Below are 15469 nucleotides of genomic sequence, written 5' to 3' on the forward strand. Positions count from 1 at the left end.
TTAGAAATGAAATAACATATATTACACTAATATTTCACCAATATAATTTGTCAATTTTTTTCTATAACAGAATGAACAAATCAATAGTACTTAAAATCACCCAATTTTTCAGGTCTCAACCCTAAAATGTCCATTTTTGTTTGAATATAACAAATATTATTTTACTGAACGAAGTTTAAAAAAAATTAAGTTTGAAAATATCTTTTAATTTTATGTAATTTATTAATTTTTATAAAAAATTATATGTATTCTTATTCCGAAAATGTATTTTTCATCGCGAAATATAACAATAATTGTTATCCTTATTCATACAGTTATAATTTCAAACTTTAAGATTGGAATGAAATTAAAAAACTCCTGTATTAAAGAGATTTTAAAATTATTTTTTATTTCTTAAATATATGTTATATAAATATTTTAAAACTACTTTGATAAAAATGTGTTTCTTCTTGTTGAAAATTGTAGAAAATTTAGCTTCTTGGAAAATTATCCTTTTTTAGTTGAAATTTTTGTCTGTTTGTAAAAAACTAATTTTTTAATTGAAGATGTAAATATTTCATTTTTGGATGAAAATAGATCTTCTCTTTTTGTGAAGAATTCCTGAAAATAAAACCAAGAATCTAACGACCAACGAATTTTCAGGAATTCTTCACATTAATTTCATTATTGGTCTTTAAAAAGGATTTTTAATATAATTTTAATCTCATGTAAATTTCATAAATTTTAATTTCTTTTCTTTTCTGTTTATTAAAAGTTTATCAATTCCGTTGAAAAATCGTCTGTTTTTGTGAAAAATTTATCTTCTGGGTTAAAAATTCTTACATTTTGTGAAAATTTTAATTTTTTATTGGAAATTAAGGTATATTAAACAAAAATGAAACAATTTTAAATAAAAGTCTCATTTCTGGTCCAATAGTTAAGTGTGTTATTGAAAGTTTGTCCTTTCCTATAAGGATTCAACTATTTTATTGAAAATTCGTCTTTTCAGTTTAATTCAACTTTCTTAGCTTTAAAATTAAAATCTTTTTGGTTAAAATAACAGCTGTTACATTTTTTATTGGGAACTCATCTCTTTACATAAAAAATCAATTTTGTTGTAGAAGATTTTTAAATTTTGTTCAAAATTCATTGTCTTAGTCCAGATTCATGATATCTTTGTTAAAAATTTGACTGTGCTTTTTTAAAAAAAAGTTGCTTTTTGGTCGAAATTTTATTTTTTAACTCAAAATTTAACAGTTCCAGTTCAAAATTCACCATTTTAGTCGAAAACAGTCTCCGTGCCTAAAAGTTTAACTATTTTATATATTTTTTATGAAAATATTTTTTTTTTAAATTAGAAAATGTAACTATTATATTCTTGGTTAAAATGCTATCTTTTTTATTGAAACTTCATGTATTTAATTGAAAACTTGTTTTTTTTCGTAGAAAATTAATCTTCTGGGTGTAAAATTCATGTTTTGGTTGAAAATTCAACTATTTTATTGGAAATTAATCTACATATATTGTTGCAAATTAAACAAATTTTTCATAAAGTATCTGTTTTGGTTCAAAAATGAACTTTTTGTCTGAAAATTTGTATATTTATTCAAACCCAACTTATTTTGCTTTAAAATTAAAATCTTTTTGGTTAAAATGACAAAAATTATATTTTTGTTGTGAATTGATCTCTTTCGTTAAAAATTATTTTCATTGCAGAAGATGTAACAAATTTGTTTAACAAAATTTTGTTCAGTTTAAGATTCATCATCTGTTTGGTTAAGCATTGAATTGCTTTGTTTGAAAATTCTTGTGTCTTGGTTGAAAATTTAGTTTTTAACTTAAATTTAAGTATTCGAGTTAGTGATTCACCATTTTAGTCGAAAATTCATCCTCTTGTCTAAAAATTTAACTATTTTATTTTTTTTTTAATTTCGAACGAAAATTATATTTTCATTTAAAAATGTAACTATTCTATTTTCGGTTGAAAATTTATCTTTTTAATTGAAAGTTTATGTATTTAGTTAAAAAATGGTCTTGTTCGGTAGAAAATTAATCTTCTTGGTTCAAAATTAAGGTTCTTAGTTAATAATTCAACTATTTGATTGGACATTAACTTACATTCTTTAAAATTAAACAAATTTGTTTAAAGGTATCAGTTTTGGTTGAAAAATCAATTATTTTGTTGAAAATTCATCTTTTCGATTGAAGATTCAACTATTTTCTTGAAAATTTGTCTGTAGCGGTTGAACTCAACTGTTTTTATTTTAAAATTCAAATATTATTTGGCAGAAATATAAACTATTGAATTTATTTTACCAAATATGTAGTATAATTTATAAACAAACGAAATTAATTATGAAAAAAATAATAGTAAACTTTTCAATTTAAAAAAATAATCTGTCAACAAAAAATTGAATGTAAAAGAATCAGAATGACTACTTCCGGTTCACCACTCTTTTTTCTTTTCTATTGGTTTTTGCATGGAGAAGAAAGTTCTGGAAAGCAAATCTCCTCTTGAGAAAAGCAGAAAGTTCCTCCCGAGCATTTGAATCAGTAATTGGCTCGATATTTCTCTCCTTTAGTATATTCCATGAATAGAAAGAAGTCGAGTCCAAAAAACGTGGTTTTTTCCAGACAGATGGATTAAATCTATAAAACTGACCAGTTCAAGTCCAGAAATTTTTCTTTGACAGAGTGACCGCAGAACTTCATTTTCGAAATTTCCTGATTTTTTTTAATGCATTTGAATTCTCACCCCAAAAGTAGAATTTTCAAGAAAAACAATGATTTCTCAACAAAAAATGTGATTACCGATATTTCAACTGAAAAAAATTTAACAAAATAATGAAGTTATCAAAAAATAGTTCAATTTTATCCAATTAGTAGAAATTGTTACCTAAAAAGATATATTCTCAACAAAAAATGTGATTTTTGGCATTTCAACAACAAGAAAGATGAAATTTCTAACAAAAGAGATGAATTTTAAAACCAACTAGACGATTTTTTTATATAGAATATTAATTTTCTATTACCAAAGATGACTTTTCAAACACATAGTTGAATTTACAACCTACTAAGATGAATTATTTATAAAAAAATATAATATTTTAACTTAAAAAATTAAGTCTCTGCCAAAGGCAATGAATTTTAAAACCAAAAGGACGATTTTTAAAAAATAAAGATACTTCAGTCACGAAAGAAATAAAAATCATCCAAATTGTTAAACTTTCACAATAAAAGACAAATTTTTCTATATAACAGTTGAATTTTCAAGAAAAAAATTAATTTTTAACGATTTTTCAAACACTCTTACACAAGAAAAAATTAAAATTGTAAATAAGTGGTTAAACTTTTATCCATAGAGATGAATTTCTGACTGAAATGTTGAAGCCATGTTTAGCTATACCAAACAAATGTTATAATTGATATTTTAACATAAAAAAGATGAAATTTTTAACAAAAAAAATAATTTTTAAAACAAAAAAAACGAGTTTAAAAAAAAATTTCACCAAAAAGACGAATTTTTAAACAAACAGTTGAATTTTCAACTAAATTAGATATATTTTTAACCAAAAATAGAGGAGTTGAATTTTAAGTAAAAATAAATAATTTTGAACAAAAAAAAACATTAATTTGCAACATAATAGTCAAATATTCAACCAAAGAGATTTATTTTCAACTAAAATGATCAAATATGCAGCAAAAATGAGGAATTTTGAACTAATGAAGAATTTTCAGTCAAGAAGAAAAGACGAAAAAAAATTAAATTTGACAAAAAGACATCTTATTCTCAAACAAAAGGGAGGAATTTTCAACTAAAATCATAAATCTTTTAAAAAAATTAATTTTAGACGAAGTTGTTCTACCTTCAACCATGTAGTTCAATCTTTCAATAAAAAAAGGCTAATTTTTGAACCAAAAAAACCAATTTAAAAAAACTGTTGAATTTTTTTAACCGAAAGCCTTTAACTCTATTTTATTTATAATTTTTTTTTTAAGTTTGCATTTCAAACAAATTTGTGAAAAAAGTTCGAGGTATTTTCTACCAAACCAGTCGAAGTTTGAACCCAAAAAGGTGATTTTTTTAACAAAAAAGTTGAATTTCAAACCAAAAAGGATGAATTTTGAAAAAAATTTATATTTTTAATCACATAATCAAAGCTTTCACTAAAAATATTATTTTTAGAAGAAAGCGACTGCAACGAAATTAAGGAAAATAAATTACTGACAAGCATAACAGGTTGGTAGAAAATCTTCATTTTCAAATTTTCCTTATTCTCCCTGACCACCCTTCCATTTTCCTCGCTCATAAAAACTTAAAAACCAGAACCCTTAATCTTTTTTTATTTTTAAAATCGATTCTGTTTTAAAGAAAATGACAAAACTTTAAATTTAAACTTAGAAATTAAAATTTATTTATCTACATAGCTATTTAAAGTATTTCTCATAGAAATTCACTGATTCCCTAAAGACTTTTTTTAAATCCTTGACTTTCCTCGGAATTTTCTCCCTGATTTCCAGGTTTTCCCTGACCTACGGCCTACAGTTTTTTTGCTTTCATTTACTCTATTGAATGTACTTTACAATTTCTAAAATCTTTTACCTATGAAGCCTTATTTTTATTGTAAGCATTCACATTCGTCTGAAAATTTGGTCAGAGAAGTGGAAAACTGCAAGAAACCAAAACTCCCTAACGAAGCCGGTTTTCAGAAAACACCAGTTTGGATGTTGGCCCACATTCATCCTCGACGTAAAACCTCCAAGTTCGACAGCAGTTAATCGCAGTTAAAACAGGAGAATCAGGACGGTTACCACCAATCCGAGCGTTGACCGCGCCCGTCCATGCTTAACATTTGAGATATTGACGCGTCAACAATCACTACCAAGCTACTTCCGTCGGTTAAGTAATGGCATTTTCATTTTTATTTATTTTTAAAAATTTGGAAAATATTATTTCTGCATATTTTTTTCAGGAGTTAACAGAGAGTTGACCTGGTTTTGAGGAGAAACGTCCGGCGCACCCCTGGGATGAAATACAGTCCCGCTGAGATTTCATTTTTTAAATCGGCACACCGTGTGTAATTTATCCTGTGAATTATGTCACAATGAACGCAGAGGGCGTAGGATGTAGATAACAGGGCAAATGTGTTCAGGATAACGATATGAGTACCCTTTCATTACCTAGAGTTTATAAATGTTGAAAATTACATCATATCTCATCCCATAAAATTAAGGCGGGTTACTGAATTAGCTTAAAATGTGATAAAAGGAAAACCTTTCACTCAAAAATAATCAGTATTTGCATTTTCAACCAAATAGTTCAATTTTCAAGACAAAAAGACAAAATTCTTAGAAGAAAGTTACATTTTCAACCCAAAAAGTTAAATCTTCGACAAAAAAGTTCATTTTTTGCCAAGAGAAAAGGATTTTTTTACCCAGAAAGATTATCTTTTTACCATGATGAATTTTTCATAAAAAAGACAAATTTTTAACGAAACCGTTGAATTTTCGACAAAAAAGATTAGTAACAAAGTAGTTTAATTTTCAACAAAATGAATAAACTTTTAACAAAATAGTAGAAATTTCTACCAAATACCTGAATTTTTAACCTAGAAAGATAAATTTTTAACTGAAAAGAATTATTTTCTATGAAAAACATTGATTTTCTACCAAAAGACGAACTTTCAAAAAATAGTTTGAATTTAAACTTCAAAAAATAAATTTTCACCCAAAAATGGAATAGTTAAACTTGCATTAAAAAAGAACTAATTTAAAGAAAAAAAAAGAATTATGAGCCAGTTGAATTCAATGAAAAAAGGATACTTTTTAACAACATAGGTAAAGCGTCAACGAAATTTATAAATTGAAGGAGCTGAAAAGTCGAATGTTTCAAAAAACAGTTGACTTTTAAGCCGTAAAAAAAGAATTTTCAACAAAGTTAATTTTCAATCAATAAAGATGAATTTTGAACAAAATAGTTAAATTCTCAATAAAAATAAATAAATTCTTTGTAAAAATAGCATCGTTAAATTTTCAGTTTAAAAAACTATTAAAAAAACGAATTCAGAATAAGTAGAATTCAACTTAAAAAAAAGGTTAATCCTCAACCAAAATGATAAATTTTCAACAAAGAAGATTAATATTTAAATTAAAAAATTGAATACACTTTCTACATAATAGTTAAATTTTTAATAAATTTATTAACTTTTAAACAAAAAAGTTAATTTTCTACAAACTTCCAAGCCGAAAATATAAAATTTCAACCAGAAAGTTAATCTACGACCAAAAAGTTGAATTTTGAAGTACAATTACCTTTTACACCAAAAACTTTTATTTTTAACCAAGGAGGGTGAATTTTTAAACAAAAAGAAATTTTCTACAAAACCAGACAAATTTTCAACAAGATACATGAATCTTCAACAACAAAAGACCAATTATCAAGCAAAAAAGGAATAGTTCATTTCCAGTGAAGAAAATTCATTCTTAATCAGAAAAAAAACTCATTTTTAGCAAAACGGTTTAATTTTCAACCGAAAATAAACAATATTTAACAGGAAATTCAAATCTCAAATAAGAAAAACAAATTTTTAACAAAAGAGTTGCATTTTCAATAAAAAACAATCAATTTTGAACAAGAAATTAAATGGTGAAGTTTTCAGTTTGAAAAACGAATTTCCAATACAAAAAAAAACAAGTTCTTAAACAATTTATTCATACTAAAAACGAAGAATTAAACAAAAATTGATTCCTCAACCAAAATGATTAATTTTCAAGAAACAAGATTAATATTTAACAAAAAAAGTTTATTTTCAACCAGATAGTTTATTTTTTATCGAATTGTGCAATTTTCAACAAACAAAATGAATTTGTTACAATGCAGTACAACTTTAAACGAACTAGTTAATTATCAACCCAAAAAATAAATTCTCAATGAAACATCTAATAGTTAATATTTCTATAAAAAAATATTTTAATTTCGAATAAAAAAAAAGTTTAATTCAACAAAGAGAGAGAGAAATAAGAAAACTTAAACAATCGTAGTATTGAACATTAAAAAGTTAAATCTTTAATCAACAAGTATATTTGCTAAACCAAGAAGATCAATTTTCTATAAAAAAGATGAATTTTTAATGAAATATTTGAATTTTAAATTATAAAGAATAAATGTTTAAGCAAGAATGAAATAGGTAAATTTTCAGTTAAAAGAAATAATTTTTAACTGAAAATGAAAAGAATTACTAACAAAATAGTTAAATTTACAACCAAAGAGATAAGCTTTCAGCCAATAAGAATAGTGTTTAACAAAGTAGTTCAACTTTCAAGTAAGGTAGTTGATCTTTTGACCAAAAAATATTACTTTTTAGTTTTTTAGACTTTTTAGACTTTTAAAGCCATCTTTTTACGATATAAAATCACGAGTTATCTTTAATTTATGATTATTAATTATATTTCATAGTACTTTACATTTAAGGATATATTATAATTTATATGTATATATATTGTTTTGTTAATAATACGCATCTCCAAACACTTAATTTTTTATTGTCGCTTAGTTCATTACAAAAATAAAATTCTGCACTTCAATGCAGAATTTTTTCTAGGTTTTATTTTAATTTTTAGTCAAAAGTGATATTCACTATAATAACTTTACGTTTTTAACAACTCAGAAGATTTAAGTTCTTTATTAAAAGTTTCCGATATTTTTACACACTGTTTAATCTGTCGTCACATCTAAAAAATTAGATAACTATATCAAAGGGCCGACATTTGACTGAAAGCGAGAGTTTCTTGTACCTTTGTTGCTGAATCGGGAGTATCTAAACATAACGAGTCAGGACCGATTGAGCCGTTTCCAATTGAAATGCATAATATTGCGCAATTTCCGCAAGGGAGTACCCGCGCACTGCGCCTTTCCGATACGCTGCTGGTGTTTTTCAGGTAAAAGTTGCAACCGCCTTTCGCTCTGCGGGCTAATGAACTGCGTTAGGTAGTAATTCTAGAAATTATGAAAACACGTGTGGCTAAACCGATAGTCGGGTGTAGTGCATTTTGTAGAAACTGAGTTTTTGATTTTTTTTAATAAGACTTTTAACTTAATTTAAATATCATTGTTAACATATTAATGTGCTCTCTAAATTTCAGTTAGTTAAAATCTTTACTAATTTCAATTCGTGACTCAATTCTAGATATGAATCAGCACTTTTACAGATAAGTTAGTGATTGTTACTGATACATTAGTAAAAAATACCTTTTTCATAGCTAGAATTGAGCCACTAATTCAAATTAGTAAAAAATTTAAAAGAATCTAATTTAGAGAGTCTTTTAGTGATAAAAATACTCCAGAGAAAAATTGATAAGTTCATGAAAAAAGACGCATCGTATTTTCCGAAAATGCATGTTTGTGTTTCATTTCTGAGGTAAAATAATCAAATCAATTAACTGGCATATTTTTACCAATAGAAACATTTTAGACACGTGAAAAAATTCTCACTACATTTTTGTGGGATTCAAAATTATTTTTTGATAACAGGGGTCTACCAAACATTGATAATCTGTGATAGTACTACAAACAAAAACCGTAAAATTCAGGGTGGTTATCGAACGATTGAATATTAATTTAAATTTTAATTTTAATTTTAATTTTGTCAGGGTCCTCATATAATACTTTTTCACACAATTCTACTTCCGGTTTCCAAAATTATTTTTGTTCCTATCCGCCCCACACTGGGCGAAAACGATCAAAATTCTGTGCGAGGTAGTAAATGTTGACCAATTTGGGGTAATTTTTTTAATGCTCGTAATTGTGTCCACTTTCTTATGTCAATGTGACTTTTTTATATTTCAAGATTTCGATTTTTTTATACTTTCTTATAACAGATTTTTTTTTATACATGATACCATTAAAAACGGGCAACATTCAGCTATTTTAAAGAAGTAAACCTTAATGCTAGTTATTTCCGAACATTATCACTATAAAACGTAATGACGTAACCCCCAATCCCCCAAAACCATAAATTTCAAACTTACAAAACCTTAAACCTATAAACCCTAAACTCACACACTCCAAACCCACAAACCGTAATCCTACAAACTCACATACCCGAAACCTACAAACCCTAAGATCACAAACCCCAAGCCCATACACCCTGAACTCACACACACATACGCACACCCCCTAAACCCTAAGCCCACAAACTCCAAACCTACACACCCCAAGCCCACAAACCCTGAATCCACAAACCCTAAACCCACATACCACAAACTAATACATTCCAAACCCCAAACCTACCTAAACAAAGTCCTGGGTGTAGGGATTTGTGAGTTCGTCGTAGGCATAGAGTTTGTGGGCTTGAGGTTTATGGTTTTCGGGGTGTGTAGGTTTGGGGAATGTGGGTTTGGGGGTGTGCAGCTATAGGGAATGAGGGTGCTTGGATTTGGGGTTGTGTAGGTTTGGGGTTTGCGGGCTTGGGGGTTGGAGTTTGTATTGTATATTTTTTTTTGTTTGTATGTTTTTTTTACATTGCTTGTATGTTTGGGGTATGTGGGAGTTCAGGGTTCTTGGATTAAGTGTTTGTGGGGTTGGGGTGTGTGGGTGTGTGGGATTAGGATTTGTAGCTTGGGAGTACGTAAGTTTGGAGTGTGTTTCAAGTTAGTCTTTGTGGGTTTGGGGTTTCAGTGTTTGAGGTTTATGTGTTTGCGGTGTGTGAGTTTGGGGTATATAGGTTTGTCGTTTTGTAAGTTTGGGATTTGTGGGTTTGGGGTTTGTCTGTCTGGAGTATGAGAGTGGGGTTTGGGGTTTACGTCCTTTAGTTTTGTAGTGATTATGTTCCGAAACAACTAACATTACGGATTAATACTTTAAAATCGCTGAATACGGTCCGTATTTCATAGTATCAAGTATACGAAAAATCCTGGTTATTGGTTCTACAAGTATTCGATATGTCTAAAATGAAATCTTCAAATATCGAAACAGTCGCAGTGATAAAAGAAAGCGAATACGATTACGAATATATTTTTTAATATCTCAAATTTTTCAAAATGTACTACCTCGCATGGGATTTTCATCGTTTTCGCCCACTGTGTGCCCTAACACCTAGTGGTAACACTAAACATTGATAAACTGAAACTGGGAACCTCTTTTTGTAAATCCTTTGAAAGAATGCTCTTAACTTGATTCTGTTCTTTGAGCAGATAAATGTACGGTTTTCCCACCGGTCGGAATTCGATTTTACGTGAACTTTTCTAGAAAGAATCTAGCACATCTACGACAGTGGAGAATTTACGAGGAACAGCCGAGAAGCGGAAGTAGCTATCCTAAAGTATCTTCCAGTTTCTTCCACAGTAGGCACTTTTTCTATTTTCTAGTTGGATCTAGAATTCGTTTCTCGTAGAGAATAGATCAGAGAGAGGAAGGAGATTGGTATGTCGAGGACTTCCCTCTCATCTCAGATAGTTTGCAGCTCATACGACGATTCTCTCTTCCTCAATACCGGATTACCATTTAGGACTCTACATTAGGGAGCATTAACATATTACGTAACGTTATTTTCGACCTTTCTGCCCCCCCCCCCATATAAAAAACCGTAACATTTACTTCAGCCCCCCCCCGTTACAAAACATTTTTGTATTGTATTTAAAAATATAATACACGTTTCCTGAATGGAAAAAAAGGTTTTTTAAGATGAAGTGATGTACATAAATAAATAAAACGATATTTTAATGCAATACGGAATACTTCAAACCAAAATTTTAGTAGAAAATATTAAAGCTATTTAAAAGAAAGGAAGTATTATTAGTTTATCTTCAAAGTAATATAAATATAAATTCAATAAGGTACTTGAAAAATTTAGACGATATTTTCGAATATTTTAGGTGTGTTAAAGAAGAATCTAGACGATTTAAAAAAAATCGTTTTACAGGAATTTGAAAAATATTATGAAAATGTCGAGCAAAATATTTTATGCATTTTCGAAAATGCTTCTAAGTTTTTAAGATTTTGGAAATCTATTCAGACCCTCCTAAATTCGTGTAAATATTCTGAGCCGACTCGAATTTTTCTTTAAACTATAAAAAAATCATTCAAAATATCAAAATATGCCCTTAAAATCTTCCAAATTTGCCTAAGCATTTTAAGAAAATTTGTTTATTTCCTTGAAAGCTTACGAAATTATTTTAAAGCTTGTAAAGTTTTGGTTTGAAATCTTGAAAAAAATCGGCATTTTATACAATCTTTTGCAGTTTAAAATTATTTTTCAATCTCTTCAAATCTTATAAATATTTTTGGAATTTACTCCATTGTTATTTTTTTATTTTTTAACCCTAACAAAATGAAACATTTTTCTTTAAAATCTGTTACTCTTTTTTAATATTTCATTATATTTTTTGAAATGTTTTGAAATCTTGTTTAATTTTCTCTTAAATTTCATTTTTTTAAATAAAAAATTATGCAAAATTTTCCCATGAATCTTTAAAAAATTCGTTTTCTATCCTTTAAAAATTTTTAAACCTTTTATTAATTTTAAATTATTTAAATTTTTCCGGACATTTTTTCATTTCTGCAAAATTGAGAAAATTGTCGTAAAATCTTTTAGATTCTTCTTTGCAATTTTTACATATATTTATTAATTTTTGGAAAACTTTTTCAATATTCTCTTTAAATTATTTTTTTGAAATAAAAAATCATTTTAATTTTCCTAGGAACCTATAGAGAATTGTTTCCATATTCTTGAAATTTTATCAAATTCCTAAAATACCTCATAACGAATTAGAAGATATTTTAGATATAAACTGAAAATTTTACAACTTTTTTATTTATTTTAAACCAAAAAAAGACTCTTCTAACATAAAATATGACTTTTTAACAAAATACTTGAAGTTTGAAGCAAATTGTAAATTCTCAAAAACATAATTGATTTTTCGAATTGGGAAGATGAATTTTCAACAATAGAGTGTAATAGTTGATATTCCAAAGAAGAGAGATGAAATTTTATTTGAAAAAAATTAATGTTAAAACCAAAAATAAAAATTTTTAATAAATAAAGATTTTTCAGTCATGACAAAACGTTCACCTAAATTCTCGATCCATCAAGACAAAATACGAATTTCTTGTACAAAAATTTCATTTTCAGCGAAAAATTAATGTTTAATAAAATATTTAAATTTGTCATCGAAAATAAAACCTTCATTAAAAAGAATTGATCAATGTAGTTCTACTTGGTCACGCTACTGTACCAAAAATTCGAATTTTTAACAAAATACTTAAACTTTCAAATAAATAGTTGAATTTCTAACTAAAAAATATAAATTTGCACTGAACAAGTAAGTTTTTAACCAATGATATAAAATTTCGAACAAAAAAATCTTGAATCAAATAATATAATTTTGAAACGGAAAGTAATAAATTGTGACTTTTTAAAAGTTTTAATTAATTAAAATTAAGTAAGGAATTAATAAATAAATTATTACTTTAAATATTGGGTATTAAGTTTATTAAAAATTAAACTGTTCTGGTCAAAGATAAGCTACTTTATTAAACATCCATTTTTGTTGTTGAAGATTCATAATTTTAGTTGAAAATCCAACTGTTTTATAGAAAAATCGTCTTTTTGTAATGAAAATGCATCCATTTCGTAGAAAAATTAAATAGTTGATCGAAATCTTATTTTTTCAGTGGAAAATTCATCTCTATTGAAAACGATTGTTTTTCAATGAAAATTTAGCAATTTAATTTTTTTAAATGATCTTTTTTAGACTTAAAATCCGACAATTTTTTTGCAAATTTATCTGTTTGGTCTGTTTGGCTAAAAAATTCTACTATTTGCTTCAAAATTTATATATTTTGTAGAAAATGCGTCTTGTACAGTAGAAAATTAATCTTCTTGGTTGAAAATTCCACACTTTAGGTGCATTTTTTTTCTTTTTTTGACTAAAAAATTGTTGAGTGTTAAGGACTCAAGGCTTGTGTTGAAATTTCGTAATTTTTGTTTAATTAAACTTTTTTAATTAAAAAAAAATCTTTCCGTGATTGAAATATCAACTATTACATTTTGTCTTCTGTGTTAATATATATTTTTTTGTTTGAAAATTAGCAACTACTATTTTGAAAGTTAAACTATCTTGTTTAATTCATAACACATAGAAAAATTCGATACCCCCTCCTTCCATCGTCTCACGTTATTTTTGGATGACCCCTGAATAAATTGACGAAAAAATTTAGTAGGAAAAAATGACTTAAGATAGGGGTTGGGGGGGGCGAGTGGATAAAATTTCAGAGGAAAACTACCAATCGCCCTCGTGGCGGTTATTTGAAAAAAGTCGATCATAATTAAAAATAATTGAGAAGGAATTATTAAGTTGTATAATAATTTTAATAACGAGAAACATGGAAATATCAAAAATTTAAGTCCATTGAAAACAAAGTGGAGTTCGATAATTCCAAGGTTGCCACGCCTTTCCCAACACGAAAAAAATATTCCGATTTATAGAAGTGCTTCTATATTTAGTCTGCTTTGTATGTGGGAAGGAAGGAAGGAAAAACAGAGATAACTTATATTTAATTATATATATTTTTTTATTATAATTCCACACATTAGAAACTAAATACATCTTCTTAACCTTGAAGTATGGCCATGCGGTATTACAGAGCGCATCGTGATTCTGATACGTGGGTCCGTCCCCCCACTAGTGCAAAAGATCATTAATAACAAAATCTGATAACGTCGATTAATATTTTACTCATTTCAATGTACCTTCATAAACTTGTATGAGTTAGATAACAAAAACTTCTTTACTTATTTAACTAGATTAGCCATTGTACAACATTAAATTGTAGGAGCTGAAACAGAAAAAATCGGTTTATAGAATAATGTGGCAGGAACCGAGCACGGGTCTCCAAGGATGGCAATAATACGATTTTTCACTCTGGTAAACAGGATTTTGAGAATTTCATCTTCCGTATAAATGAAATGTTGGGAAAACCATTAATAGAAATTAATATATTTATTAATTAGTTATGGTAATTTTAATTTTTCTTACGAATGGTACATTTTACGTATTCAAATATAATATACAGAAAGGTGAATTTAAAACACAATAAAATTCTGTCCCTTTCATCCATGTAGAAAGCAGTCGATTTGAAAAAGTTTTGGGGTTTCGTAGCCTCGAGAAGAAACCCTTGAAGTTTCGGTCGGTTATCTGTTCAACCGTCCTAATATTTTCCAAAAAGGGAAAGGGAAGCCTAATGATTGAAAGGGAAGTATGGAAAGTAAATGAAACTCAATGAATGGAAGTAGGGAAAATTAGAAAAAATTAGTGGTGGGAAAGTAGGAGTGAGCGGAAAATAGGGGAGAAAAACTTTAAGTGGTAAGGGGAAATAAGGGAAGGGGAATTAGGATAAATTAAGGTAGCGGAAGTAGAAAAAGTGAGGTGAAATGAGAGGAAAGAAGTAGAAGCAGCGTGGAGAAAAGGAGGATAAGAGAGAGAGAGAGAGGGTAATTAAGGAAGAAGGACTAAGGGAAGTGAGATGAGGGCAAGTGGAAAAGATGATGGAAAATAAGGTAAAAGAGTAAAAGGTGAAAGAGGTAAAAGAGTACGTGAGAACAGGTGAAGTGTGGGATGGGGTAGGGAAAATTAGAGAACGGGAAGTAGAAGAAATAAGGAGAGGAGAAGTGAGATAAGTGAGGGAAGGGTGAATAGGAGAAGCGGCGAGAGGGAAAATAGTACACATGAAGGAAAATGGTGGTAGGTGAAGTAAGAGAAGTATCGGAAAATGAGGGGAGGAAAAGTTAGGGATGCTATTGGAAATTCGACAACCTTGTCAAATTTTCTTAGAATATAAAAATTAAAAACTAAGCAATTATTTTAAAAAATAACATTTTTTATAATATCACTAAACATTAGAACACTCAGTGGGGCAAAATGACAAAAGAACGTTCAAAATACGATTCAAGCTACAATTTTATATTAATTTTCAGGACATGTGATAAGTGGCTGACGTGATCATATTCCTACCTTCTAGGTGGGTCTGGTCCTAAAATTTTACAATTATGAAAAAAGTTTATTTTGTAAATAATTTTTTTGCTTTTTTAATAATTTTTAAAATATAGGACCAGGCCCACCTTTCTTAGTGTTTTTTATTTAGTAACCCAAATTTTAAACTCGATGTGGCACTTCGTATGAAAAGAAGTTAGGAAGTAAAAAGTGTCGGTAAGGTACGAATCTGGTCACATAGCCCACTTGTCACATAACCTTAAAGTTTCTTTTGTTAATTAAGACTGATTAATTAACCCTCACTTTCACAACTCCTCCTCTCCTTATTTCCCCTAAATTCTTATTTTCCCTACTTTATACAACTCATTTTTACAACACTTTATACAACTTATTTCACCTAGTTTCCCCTAATTTCACTCCTCTCATTTGTACTCACTACTCCTATTTTCAGCTACTTTCTCTCCCTTCATTTACCTTTGCCACCCTTGTCACTCTACGCTCG

The 15469-nt window shown here is 27.9% G+C and overlaps 1 protein-coding gene across 4 annotated transcripts in view; it reads right to left on the reverse strand.

Annotated features, from left to right (window-relative positions):
- Positions 1-15469, reverse strand: part of LOC117182287 (disks large 1 tumor suppressor protein-like) — a 398897-nt gene that overhangs the window by 1553 nt on the left and 381875 nt on the right. The window contains exon 4 of one of the 4 annotated variants that reach the window (XM_033375410.1): positions 13583-13813. The exons of the other annotated variants lie outside the window; for them this stretch is intronic. Within the exon in view, the coding sequence (XP_033231301.1) occupies positions 13800-13813 (14 nt within the window). The 3' untranslated portion in view covers positions 13583-13799. Of the gene's footprint in view, positions 1-13582; positions 13814-15469 lie in introns of those variants that run through there. 4 annotated transcript variants of the gene reach the window in all.

The sequence above is a fragment of the Belonocnema kinseyi genome, chromosome 10 (assembly GCF_010883055.1).
Source record: "Belonocnema kinseyi isolate 2016_QV_RU_SX_M_011 chromosome 10, B_treatae_v1, whole genome shotgun sequence".
In the NCBI taxonomy this organism is placed as follows: Eukaryota; Metazoa; Arthropoda; class Insecta; order Hymenoptera; family Cynipidae; genus Belonocnema; species Belonocnema kinseyi.